The sequence below is a fragment of the Pygocentrus nattereri genome, chromosome 22 (assembly GCF_015220715.1).
Source record: "Pygocentrus nattereri isolate fPygNat1 chromosome 22, fPygNat1.pri, whole genome shotgun sequence".
NCBI classification, from domain to species: Eukaryota; Metazoa; Chordata; class Actinopteri; order Characiformes; family Serrasalmidae; genus Pygocentrus; species Pygocentrus nattereri.
Window position 1 is genome coordinate 24,842,295 of NC_051232.1, and position 15,533 is coordinate 24,857,827.

Consider the following 15,533-nt stretch of genomic DNA (forward strand, 5'->3'; position numbering starts at 1 on the left):
ATCGGCGCTGATGGAAAGCATCCAGATGCTGCAGTAGCGTCTCCCTCGCCACTCGGCGTTTCAAAAGCGCCTTCTTTGAGGTGTATAATTAGTCAACTAAAATCAGCAATGCGCAAATAAACATCCTGATTGCGGGATAAAAAACGCTGTATTGAATACGTACAAGCAAGCGGAGTGCTCAAGGTAGGAGGGGTCAACTGGCCAAGCTGTGGAGTTTATCAGTGATGTAGGATTCTAGATGTGGAGAGGTTGATCAGTTTAAGCAGAAAGGTGAGGAGTTTAGTCCCACAAGCTGAGTCAATTCCTTTCCCAGTCACTGAGATTAAATCCTAGATCCTACAGTCGTCACAGCCAATCAATATGAATACATTATTGAAACATGCAGTGAAACTCTGTGAAAAGTGTGGGTTGTAAACTTTCAGTACCATGTTTGTGTTTGTAAGTCGAGGCAGGACTATTTTATTCTGAAGTGAAGTTGAATTTTGTCTTATTTTGTGAAAAGAGAACTAATCCTGCACATTTGCCACGTTTCTGTTACTTCTGAACATATTTGTATTTAATATAACATTTAATATAAAAGTTGGCAGTGCTGATCCAAACCTTTTGATGCTGAATGTAAATCAAATATTCATTCAAGTGTAATTTATGCTGTAGTTCATGTGGTTACAGTAAATTTCTATGTAATGAATTACAGTAGTGAGTTAGATCTATAACTATATAATGTTATCCAGCCTTTTAAGGGTTATAACAGGTCCATTCAAGTACATAATATCTACACATAATACACAGCATGTACTATTGCCACTCGGGCCAAAATGTAGTAATTGCTAAATCTGTTGTAAACATGCATACTTGCTCACATACAGCGGTGCCACAGTGTCGAGGCAGAGCTTTTTTAGTTTAAAGACTATAAAACCATAAAAAAAACTATAAAACTTCTGATGATGTGTCTTGAAGGTGGGAGAAACATTCAGAAAATTACAAGCATGTGGGGGTGGAAGCTCAAGCACAGGCTGTTTTTTTTCCTGCTAGGAGGCTAAATATCACATCTGTATACATTAGGCTAGGGATCAGCAACTCATCATTTTGTCCTTTTAACAAAATCAAACCTCCTTGGGAGCCACATTTTATGTCCATTTTAGTGAAGTAATGTTTCACCAGCTTGGCTGTAAATATGTCTCAGTATGTGCTGATGTTCTAGTGGCTAAAGGCTAAAAGATTACTTTGCTCTGCTTTAAGTTTGAGCTCAGCTGTAGCCACTTTTCTCACATCTCCTGCACAAAACTTTTACATAAAAGTAGAAAGGTTTTGTGTAAAACGACCACCTTAAATGGTGCCTGAGGTACCTGAATGATTCTGATCGTCGCTAAATGATGTGTTCGTCTTAAATCTTTCTCTTTGCCTTTTTGCTAGCTACTAGCTACAGATAGCTACAGATAGCTAGAGATTGTTGTTCACATTGCTATGGTGACCAGCAGTCTGCGCACCAATCCTCATGATTAAGGGGTGAATTAGCAGTTATGCATTAACTCCATTAATGTTTATGACCATTTATTGTTAAAACTGTGTTTGAATGATCGGCAGAGCTTTATGTTACTGTTATGTATCTAATTCTGCTGTGGAGCTACAACAGATCACTAAAAGAGCCACATGCAGCTGAAACCTGCGTTGATCTAAATCAGTGGATTTCTTTATCGTTATTGGGGTGGGGGACTGCGTAATGCATGCTGGGTATTGTAGTGAGAACATTTATAGACAAAAACTGTAAATTATCATTTTTCAAACCAATGAGGCTGAAGAATGCAGTACTTCACTGTATATAATTATATAACATGATGAATATAACATCAAAAGCTAATTGTAGGCCAGAATGCTACTTTAGGAATATGAAGCCAATACATTTTATTTAATTCTTTATTTGACAGACATGAAGGAAAGGGTAAATGCAGAGTATACATACATTATCATGTATACATCGTCGTCGAGCCACAGTTGAAAACTCTGTCTTGTTTACGTTTGTATTTTTTTGCATGTGACAGTCCGTAGACAGTGCATATCAACAGTTCCTTCAACAGCCTTGGACTTGCCAACATAATCAGTCAGTGAAGGTAGTTTGTCTATACGTTTTTTTGACAGTCACAAAGGAAAGTGTAAATGCAAATTTCCATCTTCGTCCACACATAACGAGCCACAATTCAAAACTCTGCATGGTTTGTTTATGTTTGTATTCTTTCCATATGTCAGTTCACAGTGGGGCAGAATAGATGCATTTTTTAAATGAGGCGTCTAAACAGCATAATCTTCCAAAATCAAAGTGAATATCGCATGAATTTGATGCAATCAAAAAACAGCCTCTCAGCCTGTGGCTTTAAGAGGGAATGACTAGGTGAATCAGGGATTTGGTTCCAGTTCACACACTCACGTACATGCTTACTCAGAAGCATCACAGCATGCACTCCCACATTCATGACTTAAAAACAGCAGTCAGCCATGTGCCTCAACGTTCAGGACATTTGGTACTCCTTTAATTTCTCTCCTAATCGCCCACAAGCTGCAAAATCTAGTTTGCCAATGCTGTTTAATAAAAGCAGGTTTTCTAAGCCTAACGGCTAAAGCAGAGTTAACTAGCCACCTGCTAGCTGATGCGGTGCAGGTTTGAGTGCTAACAGGTGTAGCTCTTTAAGGAGCGTAAGGGAGGAACCTCCAGGGAATGGAACTGACTTTGGAATAACATTGGGCCAAAACATGATGAAGAAACAACAAACGTAGACTGAGGAGCATATATTTGATCGTCTGTTGATGGTAGTCAATAACCATAGTCCGAGGTGCTGTTCCTGTTGCTGTGTGGTTGCGTGTACTAACAACAACCTGAGTGTTAATGCTGGGCTAGCATATTGTTGGTAGAGCAGGGTTAAAAAAGTAAAATATATCATACTTTTCACTTTCAAAAGTATAATATTTCACTGGTACCCTGCTGACCTGAAGACTCAATAAGATAAATATAGACACCTCTGGCAATTCAGTGGGGTCATTGCACCAGATTGATGCTTGGAGACTGCCCCAGCATGCATCATTGGCATGTTTTATTATTGTTGAGGAACATTTTGTCTCCAAATGGTGAAGTAAATGGACAGCTTCTTAGCTTCATTTGCTAGATTCTCTCTGCAAAACGCACAATTGTTTTGGCACATTGGTATCCCCAGTGTAACACATCTGCATTTTATGTAGCTGGCATCTTACTCTAGATTGACCTTGTGTTCTTGGTATCATTTTGTTTTTGTCTTCTGGGTTTTTTGGGTTTGCAGCACCAAAACGTTTCCTAATGTTATTAGTTTCTTCACCTACAGTAGCTCTCAACTGAAATTAGGCAGTAGTAACTTGCATGCATGCATAAGACTGTACCTATGTATTATAGACCCATTTTTACAATTAATGCATTTAGTTTATGAACATGTCAATGTGTAAAAAATTAGGCCTTTGATTTAAAAAAAGAATAATTTCAGTTCCCAAATAATAATAAGACTCTCAAAATAGCTTATTACAGCTACCATGCTCCTGATCCCCCCTGTTGTTAGATCAAACGAACTAAGGCCTATTACTGGTCCACCATGGTTGGGAAGCGCTGAGGTAAGTTCTATTAAACACCTTCCTATGTTTATGCAACAGAGTGTTTAGAATAATAAATTCAAACCAAGATACACAGTTGATGTCATAAAAATCTCATTATCTGTATAGGACAAGGAAAGTGATTTAATATATTTTACTCCAAACAATTTTAGACAATTTCCATTGGTCCATTCATCATGAAGTGTTCACAGTATAAAGGGGATCTGGCATTTTCAAATGATGTAAATTTGAATAAAAACTGAAAACATGGTGTTAAAATTAGATATGGCTTAATCCTAAACATAACCATAGTGTTTACCTCTGGAACCAAAATAAGAAGTGGTTTTGCCCTTTTTAGTTTAAGAAAATGAAATAAAAAAGCTGTTTTATTTTGTTTGCCGGTCAGGTAAGTAACTCCCGCTTTTGCCCATTTTCCCACAAAGACATTTTGTCCTGAAAACGTACAAAAACAAACACACACACAAACTCCTGCCATGTTCACAAGCTGAAATGATGGGATTGTAGCATCTAACATCGTCTCAGTGTTTTCTCTGTGCTTCCCCTGCTCGACTGTCTATGAGAGACGAATGCTAATGCTAATGTTTCGAATGTCCTTGCCTTGTTCCTCCTCGCAACTGTAAAGGGAACCACGTTAACGTTGCGTGGACATCGCTGCTGCGTTTGTCTAACGTTCTCTGTGTTATTTCTCTCCGTGTGTGTATGTTTGTGCGTGCGTGTGTGTGCGTGCGTGCGTGTGGCTGAATCAGGTGCTATGGCCAACCATCTCATCTCAAACGCTCTCCTGCGACCGCACGGCTCAAACAACCCCTATAACACTTTAGTAGGGGATTCGGCCGTGTATAACAACCCACCACTCAGCATGTACAACACGCAAGGTGTGCTGGGCCTCTACTCACTTCAACTAACAGTCTGCATGGGTGTGGGTGTGTGTTTGGGCATTTTGATGAGTGAATGCGCGTGTTTGGTTCCTCCTGGGTTTCTGTGCATTCCTCGACTTGCTGCCTCATGGCCTCCCTCCATGGTCTTCCTTCTTGAACATCACACCACACCAAACTAATGAAAAGAGCTGTGCTGTAGCAGCTGACCTACACGTGCTCCTGTTGTTAGAATGGACAAGCTTTAGACAACAACAGCCTGATTCAGTCTAATGATAAACCTTTTTAAAAATACGAATATGAAAGGTTACACTGAGGATAGACTGGATATGTTTTAGGTCATATATGTAAGGTTTAGGCTAGCCACTGTAGCATAGGGCCAGACGTGATCCCATAATGAGAACGTCATGGGGACGTGAGGTAATATTTGGCTGAATGTGAATGTGTCATTAGGGTGGGGACAAGCTGAGTGGGAAATTTCCAATCCAGCACCATGTGAAGATGGAGTTCAGAGCAGGGGGCAATGGTGTGCTCATCAACAGACCACAGGCCTGTCATTAGGCCTTGGAAGCAAGTTAGCATGGCTGAAAAGTTCCTAGACAAACCCTAATTAAGAAGATGTGTTTTGCATGTGTTGACAACACATTACATAAAAATAAACGTTACCTCTTTTAAGAGAAGAACATTTCCACTAGCTAACAATAGCATTTCACCTGCTAGCTTGTTCTGCTTGTGTTATTGATTGTACACTCTCAGAAAAAAGGTACACACTGCTTCTTGTGACTGGGGTTGTACCTTTAAAGATACATCTCAGCACATGTAGTCAGAGAACATAACTGCACCGTAATCCATTGAAATGATTATTTTCTAAGTTGTATTGACTCCACACGCCCTGCCTCGTCTTCAGGCTTTTTATTTTATTGTTCTGTTTTAAATCATTATGTTATGAAAAGGTACAAATATGTGCTTTTCACCTGGGACAAACTTATTGAAGGTGCGCAGTTAGACCTTAAAACCACTGCTGTACCTTTCAGGGAACATTTACATCGTTTGTACCTTGATAAACAAAAAATGCACCTGCACATTGTGAGCCTCATTGTTCTCCATAACGTTAGAAGGTGATGCAATCATAGATGCTTGCTGTTGTTTTAAGGCAGGGTGAGGCAGACAATTTCTACTAATTTAAGGAGTTTTATATAGTGTCACAAGAAGGTGGCCTTTGACTTATACAAAACAAACACAGTTTCAAATTATTACCGCATGTTAAATGTATGTATTTTGGTAAAAATGAGATGTTCATCATAGTTACTCATTAACTTGAATGGGATTCTGGACAACATTGTGTATAGATGTCACAGCAGTATAGTAGCATCGCATCTCACAGTGGTGTACAATAGAGCACAACATAGTACAGCGTTGTAGCGGCCCAGTGTGAAGTTGGGCACTACAATCTCTCAGTAAGGTGAAAGGATTTTTTTTGCCAACCTTTCGTAAAGCTTGTCCATCCTATCAACACTTGCTGTGAATAAAGTGTTCTGTGGGCCGAGCACAGATAGGTCAACTACGGCAACATCTCGGCTCCTTTCATTATCCGCATTAGAGCTAAAGTCTCAAATATAAAACCTTCAAAGGCAAAACTTTAACTGACACAGATTGGCTTCGATTTCCACCTAAAGCACCTGTGCTTCTCCACAGCCGTCTGCCGTATTACTCCCAGAGCTTAACAGGGAGATGTATGTTCAGAGTGGCGCTCGCAAAGCTTCTGCGGTGTGCATGTGTGTGAGTGTGTGTGTGTTCCTGCGGAGATCACGGCGGGGGGCCCGGCGCTTTTCTCGGCGGCTGCTGCAGCGCTGCATGATGCTGTCGCGCCAGTTTCTCCTCTTTGGCTACGTTTGTCTCTCTCTCTCTCTCTCTCTCTCTCTCTCTCTCTCTCTCTCTCTCTTCATTTCTTCCAATCAGTTTTCCCCTTCTCTGACTCACTCTTTCTCTCCACCCGTCTGTGTTTTATTTGCTCCTTCCTGTTTCAGGTATTATTATTCATCATTTTTTACAATTAGCGATCCTCACACTGGGTACCAGTTACATTCTAACTACAGCTGTGGTGAACAGCTTTGCCACAAGGAAAGGCCTTGTGTTTCCAGGTCCAAACCATTGAGGATATAAAACCTGCCTTTGTCCGTGCTCCAAACATTGCAGCGACCTTGAAATCTAATATCAATAAAAGCTCTGAAATTATGTGTGGAGCCCAAGATACTCCTAATGTGCCTCTTTAGCCCAATCAATAATTCTCTTATACAGTATTTTTTATTGTGAAGCTCTTCCTGAAACTCTAGCAGAGACATATCCCCCCTCGTGCCTCGTTCGACAAGGTTCCTCTGTTAAAGGCACCTTCTGTCCATGCCTGGCTGATTGGGATGGTTTTATTTCTTTGAGATATTTATTTATTTATTTGTTTGTTTCTTGCTCTGTGTTCGTGTCTGTGTAAGTAGTGTGTTGCAAGTTGGGTAAGAGAATGAATTGATCTATCCATGCTCCACCCACTAATGGGCTCTTTCATAGTAAACTGTAGCAGGGTTGGATATGCCTTGCAGATCGTTGGTCAAAATTGCTATTTAGGTTGGGGTTTCACTACATTAAATTAAGCTTTAAAACGCTATCAAGCTGGACTTCGTTGTTAAAGTTAATTGAAACTGGGCAGGTTGGAAATATCAACAAATTTGCCACCATGCAACGGTTGATTAGCTGATCAGTCCTAACAGTAGCTCGCCTGATAATCCATTAACAATCCGAACTAATTGTTCAATCGGAATTGAATGCATCCATGCAAAGTCAGAATAGACTAGTCAAGCTGAGTCCATTCTGAATTTCTGTCCAATTGAGCGAGGTGGTAATCCTGTAAGTTAACTGTTCAATAGAATAATAATAGCTGTGTAGCTAAGAAGCTGGATCGGATTATGTTCCCAATCAGAAAGTTTAATTTGCATCAAAACGGAAGCTTGTAGCCTTTCACATGGCGGAAGCCGGAAACTGGTCTGCAGAGACGACGCAGTTTATGCTTCAAACTTCAAAAGACTTAAAAATAGTTGGCAGGATTGATGGATGGTCTCAGAATGTTGCAGGACACTTAAGCCCCTCCGCTCTAAAGTGAACAGCCCTGCTAACAATAATTACTCTTATCAAAATGTCATCTCACATCTTTCAGTGTCAGATTTGTCATTACGGATTTATTTTACAGTCTCTAAAAAGACAGTACAGTTCAAGGCTGGGTTACAAAGCTTCTGAAAGGGATATGATCGCAGCAGAGCCCTCATTGAAACTGCAAAATTCAAGTCTTCCAGGGAAAAATGAAAGTAAATCTGTAGCGCACAGTGTTCCCAAGATGTTTATTCTATTATGCGCAACGTCCTTTGATGCCACATTTGACGTCTTCAACCTGAGAGGGTTAAAAACACAAGGGAGACAACTGAAAACTCAGGTAATATATTGCTGCTTGTCTCACTCTGAGCATATAAACACATTAGTCTTAATCTATAATCAGACTGAATTGTTTATGTAGCCAGAGTGACCGTTCACATGGAGACTAAATAAAAACCCCTTAACTTAGTAACGCAGTCCATTTTTCTGTATATTGACATTGTTGAGAACGTCCTGTACAGCCTAGTTTCACTCAAGTACAACAGTGCAGCACTGTAGCCGTCCAATATGAATAACTGAAGTATTTTACCAAACGTATATGCTATGATGGCTGATTATTTTGGGGTTTTGCCAACAATTTGTAAACCTTGTCCAACCCACAACAAGAGCTATGAAAGAATCTGCTTGGAGCAGGGATCGGTCAATTGCGGGTCATTGTTCTCCGACAGTTCATCAATCTGTGTGCATGTTCTCTTCGACTTGTCACTGGATGCTTACTTGTGCTTTCTTCCTTTCTTTCTCTCTGTCTTTCTTTCTGTCTGTCTTTCTTCTTTCCTTTCTTTCTTTCTTTCTTTCTTTCTCCATGCTGTCCGTTAAGAGCCCTACAGAGAGACAAGTATGGGAGTCAAGCTAAATATTGCTTACCAAATGTAATTGCCCTCGTATTTCCTTCTTCCACGCTATATTCTTTCTTTCTGTTTGTTTCTGAAGGTGTACTCATTGGGAAATGTAGACTACTTCATCCTCCATAAAAAAACAGGCGCCATTTAGAAGAAAAAGAAATAAAACCCTTTTTCCTTTTCATTAATTTAAGTGCTACCTGGTAAAACAGCAATCAATTTTTTAGAATCAAGGAGAAAACAAAAGGTTTACAGGCAAATTTGTTTATTGCTAAAGTTTTTTTTTATTGTGGTGTAAGGAGGCTGAATTCGATTAAATGAGCAGTAAAAAAAATAAAAATAAAACACAGCACTTCTGGAGATGTGAATAGAATATATATCTATCACCTGCTCCCACTTTTTCTCTGCTATGAATCCAAGAGAAAGTTCTGGAGCCTGTAGCGGGCGCAGATCCACACTTTCTCTGCATGAGAGAGCCGAGATGTTGTTCATCCCCTCTCCTCCCCCTCCCTCGGCCTTATTTAGCACATTAAAGTACTGAGAAGTAGAAAGTAAAGAAAGTAATGCTTATTTTAAATACAATGTAAAAGTTAATGCTATTATATCCACGTAAGCCTTTTAGTGCTAAATAAGGGCCAGTGTTGATTGGAGCCTGACCTAAAACCTGCTTACACATCGAGCCTCAGCATGGCTGTGCTTTGATTGTGTTGGAGTTTGTATGTATGTGTGTGTTTGTGTTTCACAGTTTGTGCAGTTTGTCATTACCAGTGTTGTCATTTGACTGCACAGTCGGACAGTTTAGTGGATTCTTTCAGGGTCAAAATATATGTTACCTTAGATTTACTAAGGTAAGTTCATGCTATGCTACGCAGAATTGACTGTTTGCAAAATTCCCGCCTTCATTAGATCTCCATTCATCTCAGGACACCATAGTGTCTACAGCACTTATGCTAACAGAATAAAATAGCACTAAGTAAAGCATAGAATCACACAGAGGAAGACATTTAATTACTCAAAAAGAAGGCAAATGAAGCAAGAAATAAAGATTCTGGAAACCAAGTTTGCATAAATCAAATCTGGGAGATCCTGGCTGACCACCAGCCTCCAAAACACATGTGCTGCTTTAGCTGGTGACCAGCTATACTCACTCGTGCTGTTATTTTTAGCAGGGAAGCTAACACTAGAGCTAGTTGGTGCAATATTAGAAAGTGAGGAGGAATTCTTTTGCAGTACTTTAGTTTTTACACCGAATGTTTTTATCCACAACTGTGACTGCTAACGAACAACATTAAAACAAAGACACATGTCACTGATGTGCTGCCCTCTTGTGGGGAATTTTGGGCCTGCTAAATGTGAGTGAGTTCAAACCCATTTTCCAGGTGCTTGCCATCGCAAAGGATACTTTAGTGAGCTAACGTTGCTATGTAGCATTGTTATGTAACCATATTAATCATATCAAACATCATAAAACAACTGTTAGCAGTTACAATAACTTAAATGAAGTCTATCTTACCTTAGAGCCTGTTAATAGTTTTACCATTTGGCTGTGAGTTTGCTCACATAGTATAACCAAAACGTTTTCAGCTTTAGGGATTAAATAAAAACAGCACTGCCCGCCACCGTTCTCACTGCAGATTTGATCTGAGGAGGTTTGAGTGGCATCTATAGTTTTCTTTCACTTTCTGGATGAAGTAGTGCTTCTGATTAGCTGAGATGCCTGTCAGACATCATTTTGCAAATGGTCAATTACTGTTTGATATGATTAAATTAGATATTACATTTGAACTGAAAGGAGCATTTAAACCACTGAAAGTAGTCCAGTCGGTACTACATAATTTGGTCAGGATGTGGTGTGATGTGTTGGATATGGCTGGCTGTGTGCGTGCGAGCGTGTATAATCCTTTGTAATGACTGTGCATTTGTGCTATCTTTAATTAGTGCTTACTCTGAGTCTCTCTTTTTCAGAGGGAATTCTGAACAATGCCCGGGATACAAGTGTCATGGATACTCTACCACTGAATGGTAACCACGGCAACAGCTACAGCCTGGCTGGCGTGGACTATGTGAGCGATTGCGTGCGGATTATTGAGCGCGGCTTCGGCGGGCCACACCCAGAGACCACGCTGGAGAACCGCATCCTCAAAGAGCTGACCTCCAACTACCTGCCCTCTTACCTGAACAACCACGAGCGCTCGGCTGAGCACAGCCGCAACCTCGTCAACAAGCTGGTCAACAACGTCGGAAACGTGGCGCACATGAGCAACATGAGCCACGTCAGCAATCTCACTAACCTTAGCAACAACGGTAGCATTCGAGGCAAAGATTCATCCGTTCTGCCTGTCGATCTTGCGCTAGACCTGGATGACTCTCCGGCTTTCGTGCCGGATGAGGGTCTTGGCCTGGAGCTGATCCGAGAGGAGTCCGACTCGGATGCTCCGCTGTTGCCACGACAGCGCCCCTCCCTTCCCACCCAGTCCCTCTCATCTTTTGGCTCTGGCTCTGCCCCTTCCGCCTCCCGCCGGCTCCTCCCTCAAGAGAACAGTGAGAGTTTTTTTCCTCTCCTGACGGAGGAACAGCGTGAAGAGACGCCCGAGCCCCAGAGAGACTCATCTGAGTCACCTGAGTCACGGCTGGATGCCCGCACACTGCCCCGAGGAGGCGGAGAAGGGCATACGCATGCTGAGCCCGACGATGTGTACTACAAGAGCATGCCCAACCTGGGCTCACGGAACCACCTGCACCAACTGCACTCTTACTACCAGCTAGGCCGTGGCAGCAGCGATGGCTTCATCGGTCCCGCGAACAACAAGGACGAAGCATCTTCTTCTTCAGCCGACGGAACGCCGCAGGAGCCCCCCCAACTTGTCACCAGCTTATAGAGCAGTTTATAGGTCACCAAACCCTGCTCCTGTAGATCTACCTGTTGCAGAATGTAATTCCAACCTAAATCTGACTTTCATAGTGGACCATTCCATGCTCTCTTATTTGATTTGTCCGTGCTCTGCCCACAAATGCATTTTTTCATAGCTACTGTTAGAACAGTAACAGACAGTTTCCGTAGTTGGTCTTTGCTCATACTGATGAGAATTTTTGCCAAAGTTCTGTAAAGCTTGTCAAAGTTTTCAACATTCTATGAAAGAATGCATTGAAGGGTCGTGCATGTCAGTTGTTTGCCAGCTAGGTAGCTTATTTGCTCCATTAGCTAGCTGACAGTGTTAGCTAACGTTAATGGTAGGTGAAAGTTTGTTAGTAAAAATAATATATTTGAGAGAAGTTATGCTGCAGTTACATTATTTCATTTCAAATTGCATAAAAATGAATGACTTAATCACACATAATCAGTGTGTGTTTGCTAGCTAACCAACTAACATGACTGTGGAGGTAGCTACACCTTTGTTAGTTTGAAGGAGAAATGTACAGCTGCAAAAACAGGGGCTTCTTTTGCCAAACCTGGCATTTCACATAGTTTTCAGATAGTTAGATGTGTTAGATGTGGGTTGGGAATAACCTCTGCAGACAAAGTGTATCTTCAGGGGGAGGGTTGGTGACCACTGGTGCATCGCTGCAAGCGCAACATACAACCACCAGCTCCCTCTTCACAAACACACACACAGATACACACACACACACACACACACTCGCACCGTTCCGACTCCCCTGACTCCTACCGAAGCCCCCTCCTCCTCGTGTGGTCTCCTTTGCTTTCCTGTACCGGTCCCTCGTCCACAGTCGTAGACATTTCTTGTATGTGTTCTCGTGAAATCGGAAAAACGAGGAAAAAAAACAATGAAAAACTCTGATTTTTGTATTTGAATTTAGAGAGGATTGGACGATTCTGGGTATCTGGGCGCAAACATGGATTGGACGTTCTTTGCAGACTCTTTAACAAGGGCAACGATTTCCCACGGTGGACTGGACCCCTCATGGATTAATGTATTATTTAGTGGGATCGGAGATAAACTGTTCGTGTTTATGCATCCCAAAGGATTTACAAAAACACAGTCAGAAACATTTCTACTACTGACGCAGTGCATAGACTCGGCAGCACTCGAATCAGATGGAGGAAACACTGAAAAAGACTATTTTAATACACTTCTTTATCTGACATTTTGCTTTTTAAATGTTTTTCTTCCTGTCCGATGAGGTCGGCACACTTTGCTGCAGTAGTCCCGATACGTGGAGTGAAAGGCCGGAGGTTTTGGAAAACGCATCGCAAAAAAGAATGACTTTATCACACAACATGCCGTAGAGCATATTTTTTGTTTTCCGTTTTTTGCTGTATTAATAACAAATATTAAAAAGTGGAGACAAAAAAAACTAATATCAGAGAATTATAAGATATTTCTATGTAAGTGTACAGCTACTAGCAATCGAACAGTCTGCTTTTATTTTTCCGTCTCTCCGTAAGCGTGGTGATTTAGAATCGGTTTTCGGTCTGGACTTCAATCCCGCTCTCATCTTCTCTTCCTTTGTTTTTTCTTTCTTTTACGGTTCCGTATGAACAGCAGCAGCAAATAAAACCACAGAAAAAAAGTAAAAAAAAAAAAAAAAAGCAAAAATAAAAAGGCCATGTAATCACCAATGATTTTTCCCCCTCTGTGACTTTTTCTCATTGTTTCTGAAAAAAAATCGTTTTCTGGCTGAGTTTCTTCAATGTGTAGATATAGGTGATAATAAAAAGGAAAGTTTGGAAAAATGTTGCCATTCTGAGGGCAAACGTCCAAATTCCTCACGAATTGGACCGCAGAGGAAGACTCCAATGATGATAAAGAATGATGTCCATGTTGATAATGCACTAGGCACTTGTAAAAAAATGATGGGGAGGTTGTACTCATTAAAGATCATTGTTTGGAGTGAGAAAACTGCAAAACTTGTCTGTGTGTGTTTTCATTCCAGCTGGGCCAAAAAAAAGACGGTTATTTATTTCTGTCAACAAACACAAAGAGGAGGAAAAATAAAAAAAGCAAACAGCGAAATATCCATCACTAAAACTTAACCACACACATTATAGTTTTTACCTTGGCAAAGGTGATCATGGATTTTATTTATTCTTTTGTTATTTTTTTCTTTTGTATTGATTTTTGAAGTTGAATGACCTCCTAACTAATATTTGTTGTAACAGTGAAACTTGTTTGCCAACAAATAAATTACTGATTAAGACTGAAGTCAATGTTTGGGCTGTTGTTGTGAGTGTGTTTTGTTTTGTATGCATGTGTATCAGTGCTCCACCCACAACTGCGTTCTTTCATTGCAACTGTTGCAATGTGAAAATTTAGTCTAATCAGAAACTGTCAAAATTTTATTTTGTATGCACATGAAAGGTCAGACCACAGTTTCCAGTGTGCCTAGTTTTGATTAGCTACAACAATGTAGTCTAGCGTTGTCATATTCTATTGTGAATGATCTACATAGACCGACTTGCACAAAACTAGGTTTCCCGCACCATCACACTACCACCGCCATGTTTCACTGTTGCAATGATATTCCTATTGTGGAATGCTGTGTTAGCTATATGCAAGATGTAACTGTCCTCAAAAAAGATTCCGTTTTGACACATTATGCCAAAAGGCTTGTGGCTAATCAAGATGTTTTTGGCTTTTATGTTCCTCCAATTTTTTTTTTGCCTTGCAGCTCCCATTGATACCATTTATTCTCATTTCTAATAGTGGAACCACAAAGGCTGACCTTATCTAAGGCGAGTGAGGCTTGAGTTTCTTCAGTGTTCATGAGGGTTCTTTTGTGACTTCCTGGATGAGTCTTTGCTGTGCTTTGTCATCTATCCTCATCCTCTCTTCTCTCTTTTTAGGATGCTGTATATTGATTTTTTTTTACAGAAATTCAGGTCCTTTGAAATATATGGGGAAATGGTGTGTTCTCACAGTGTGCAGAAAGATGGTGGGGTTCCCTAAGAAGGTACGTTATGTTGACCTATTGAGACGCCCATACGCTGTCTATGACTAGGAATAAGGAAAAGGAACGTCAGCCTTTGCTCAAGCAACTAGTCTTGGTTTGTTTATGCAGCCGAAGACTGACAGCTTGTTGATGAGAAAGTGTGTGAATTCATTTATTGATTTGTGGATTGTTTTTTATTGTTTTTCACCTCTAAATTGTTCTATATGTTGCAGGAGTCAGGCACAGTTGCAAATACACTGCCATTAAACAGTCCAAAAACAGCTGCTATATCCACAAAGCCTCTTGTGCATTTTGCTGTGTGATGAAAATCAGTGTATAGTCACTCTATTCTGGATTCAAACAAAGCCCTTGAATCACAAATGTTTTGAAATTTTGTCTAAAAGAAAATGACTGAAGGGAAAATGACCTGTTGCCATGGCTACAAGTAGCATTCCATATTTATTTTATTCCTTGTTTTTCTAAACTGCTTAGATATTGTATTGATCAGCCTGCGGTGTCCCCTGAAATGACATTTGGTGTGTTAGCGTGGCTGATCTACAAATGTGTGTGTGCGTGGCCTGATAGAGCTGCAGTGTGCGTCAGTGTGAGTGGCATTTGTAAAGTGTGAGAGTTAATGGAAAGTGCTGAACTGTGACTTCCATTCATGTTATTGATGATACCCATACACTCCACATAATTAATGAATCATTACAGCAGCTCATAACCAGCACGGCCAGTGAAACACACAGACGTGCTTACACAGCAGCTTTCAGCATCAAAGGCTCATGCAAACACACACACTTTGTACCAAACTAGACTTTGTAATTCAGCATAGAATCTCCGCCACAGTTTAACCCTTAGCAGCCTGCATTTCTTGAGGATTTGCAAATTCTAGATGGTCACAGGCACTTTGTGCTGGTGGGGGTGGCCACAGTAGCAGATATGTACTAAATTTAGTCCAAATGAATACACTTGCAACTTTAATTAGCATATGCCCAGCGAAATAGACCTCTGAGGCCTTGCGTCATTCTGTATTTGCCGTTATGATCATATTGGGAACTCCAGCTCAAAGTTTTCTCTATGAAAAAATGTATTTCAAAAATTG

The 15,533-nt window shown here is 40.7% G+C and overlaps 1 protein-coding gene across 17 annotated transcripts in view; it reads left to right on the forward strand.

Moving 5' to 3' along the window:
- Window positions 1–13,406, forward strand: part of LOC108427443 (adhesion G protein-coupled receptor L3-like) — a 444,945-nt gene extending 431,539 nt beyond the window's left edge. For 6 of the 17 annotated variants that reach the window (XM_017697574.2, XM_017697573.2, XM_017697569.2 and 3 more), the window contains 3 exons: window positions 4,374–4,502; window positions 8,515–8,532; window positions 10,502–13,406. In XM_017697574.2, coding sequence (XP_017553063.1) covers window positions 4,374–4,502; window positions 8,515–8,532; window positions 10,502–11,415 — 1,061 coding nt within the window. In that variant the 3' untranslated portion in view covers window positions 11,416–13,406. Of the gene's footprint in view, window positions 1–4,373; window positions 4,503–8,514; window positions 8,567–10,501 lie in introns of all 17 variants that reach the window. The other 11 variants (XM_017697580.2, XM_017697579.2, XM_017697577.2 and 8 more) reach the window with 5 other exon arrangements.
- The last annotated feature ends 2,127 nt before the right edge of the window (window positions 13,407–15,533 follow it).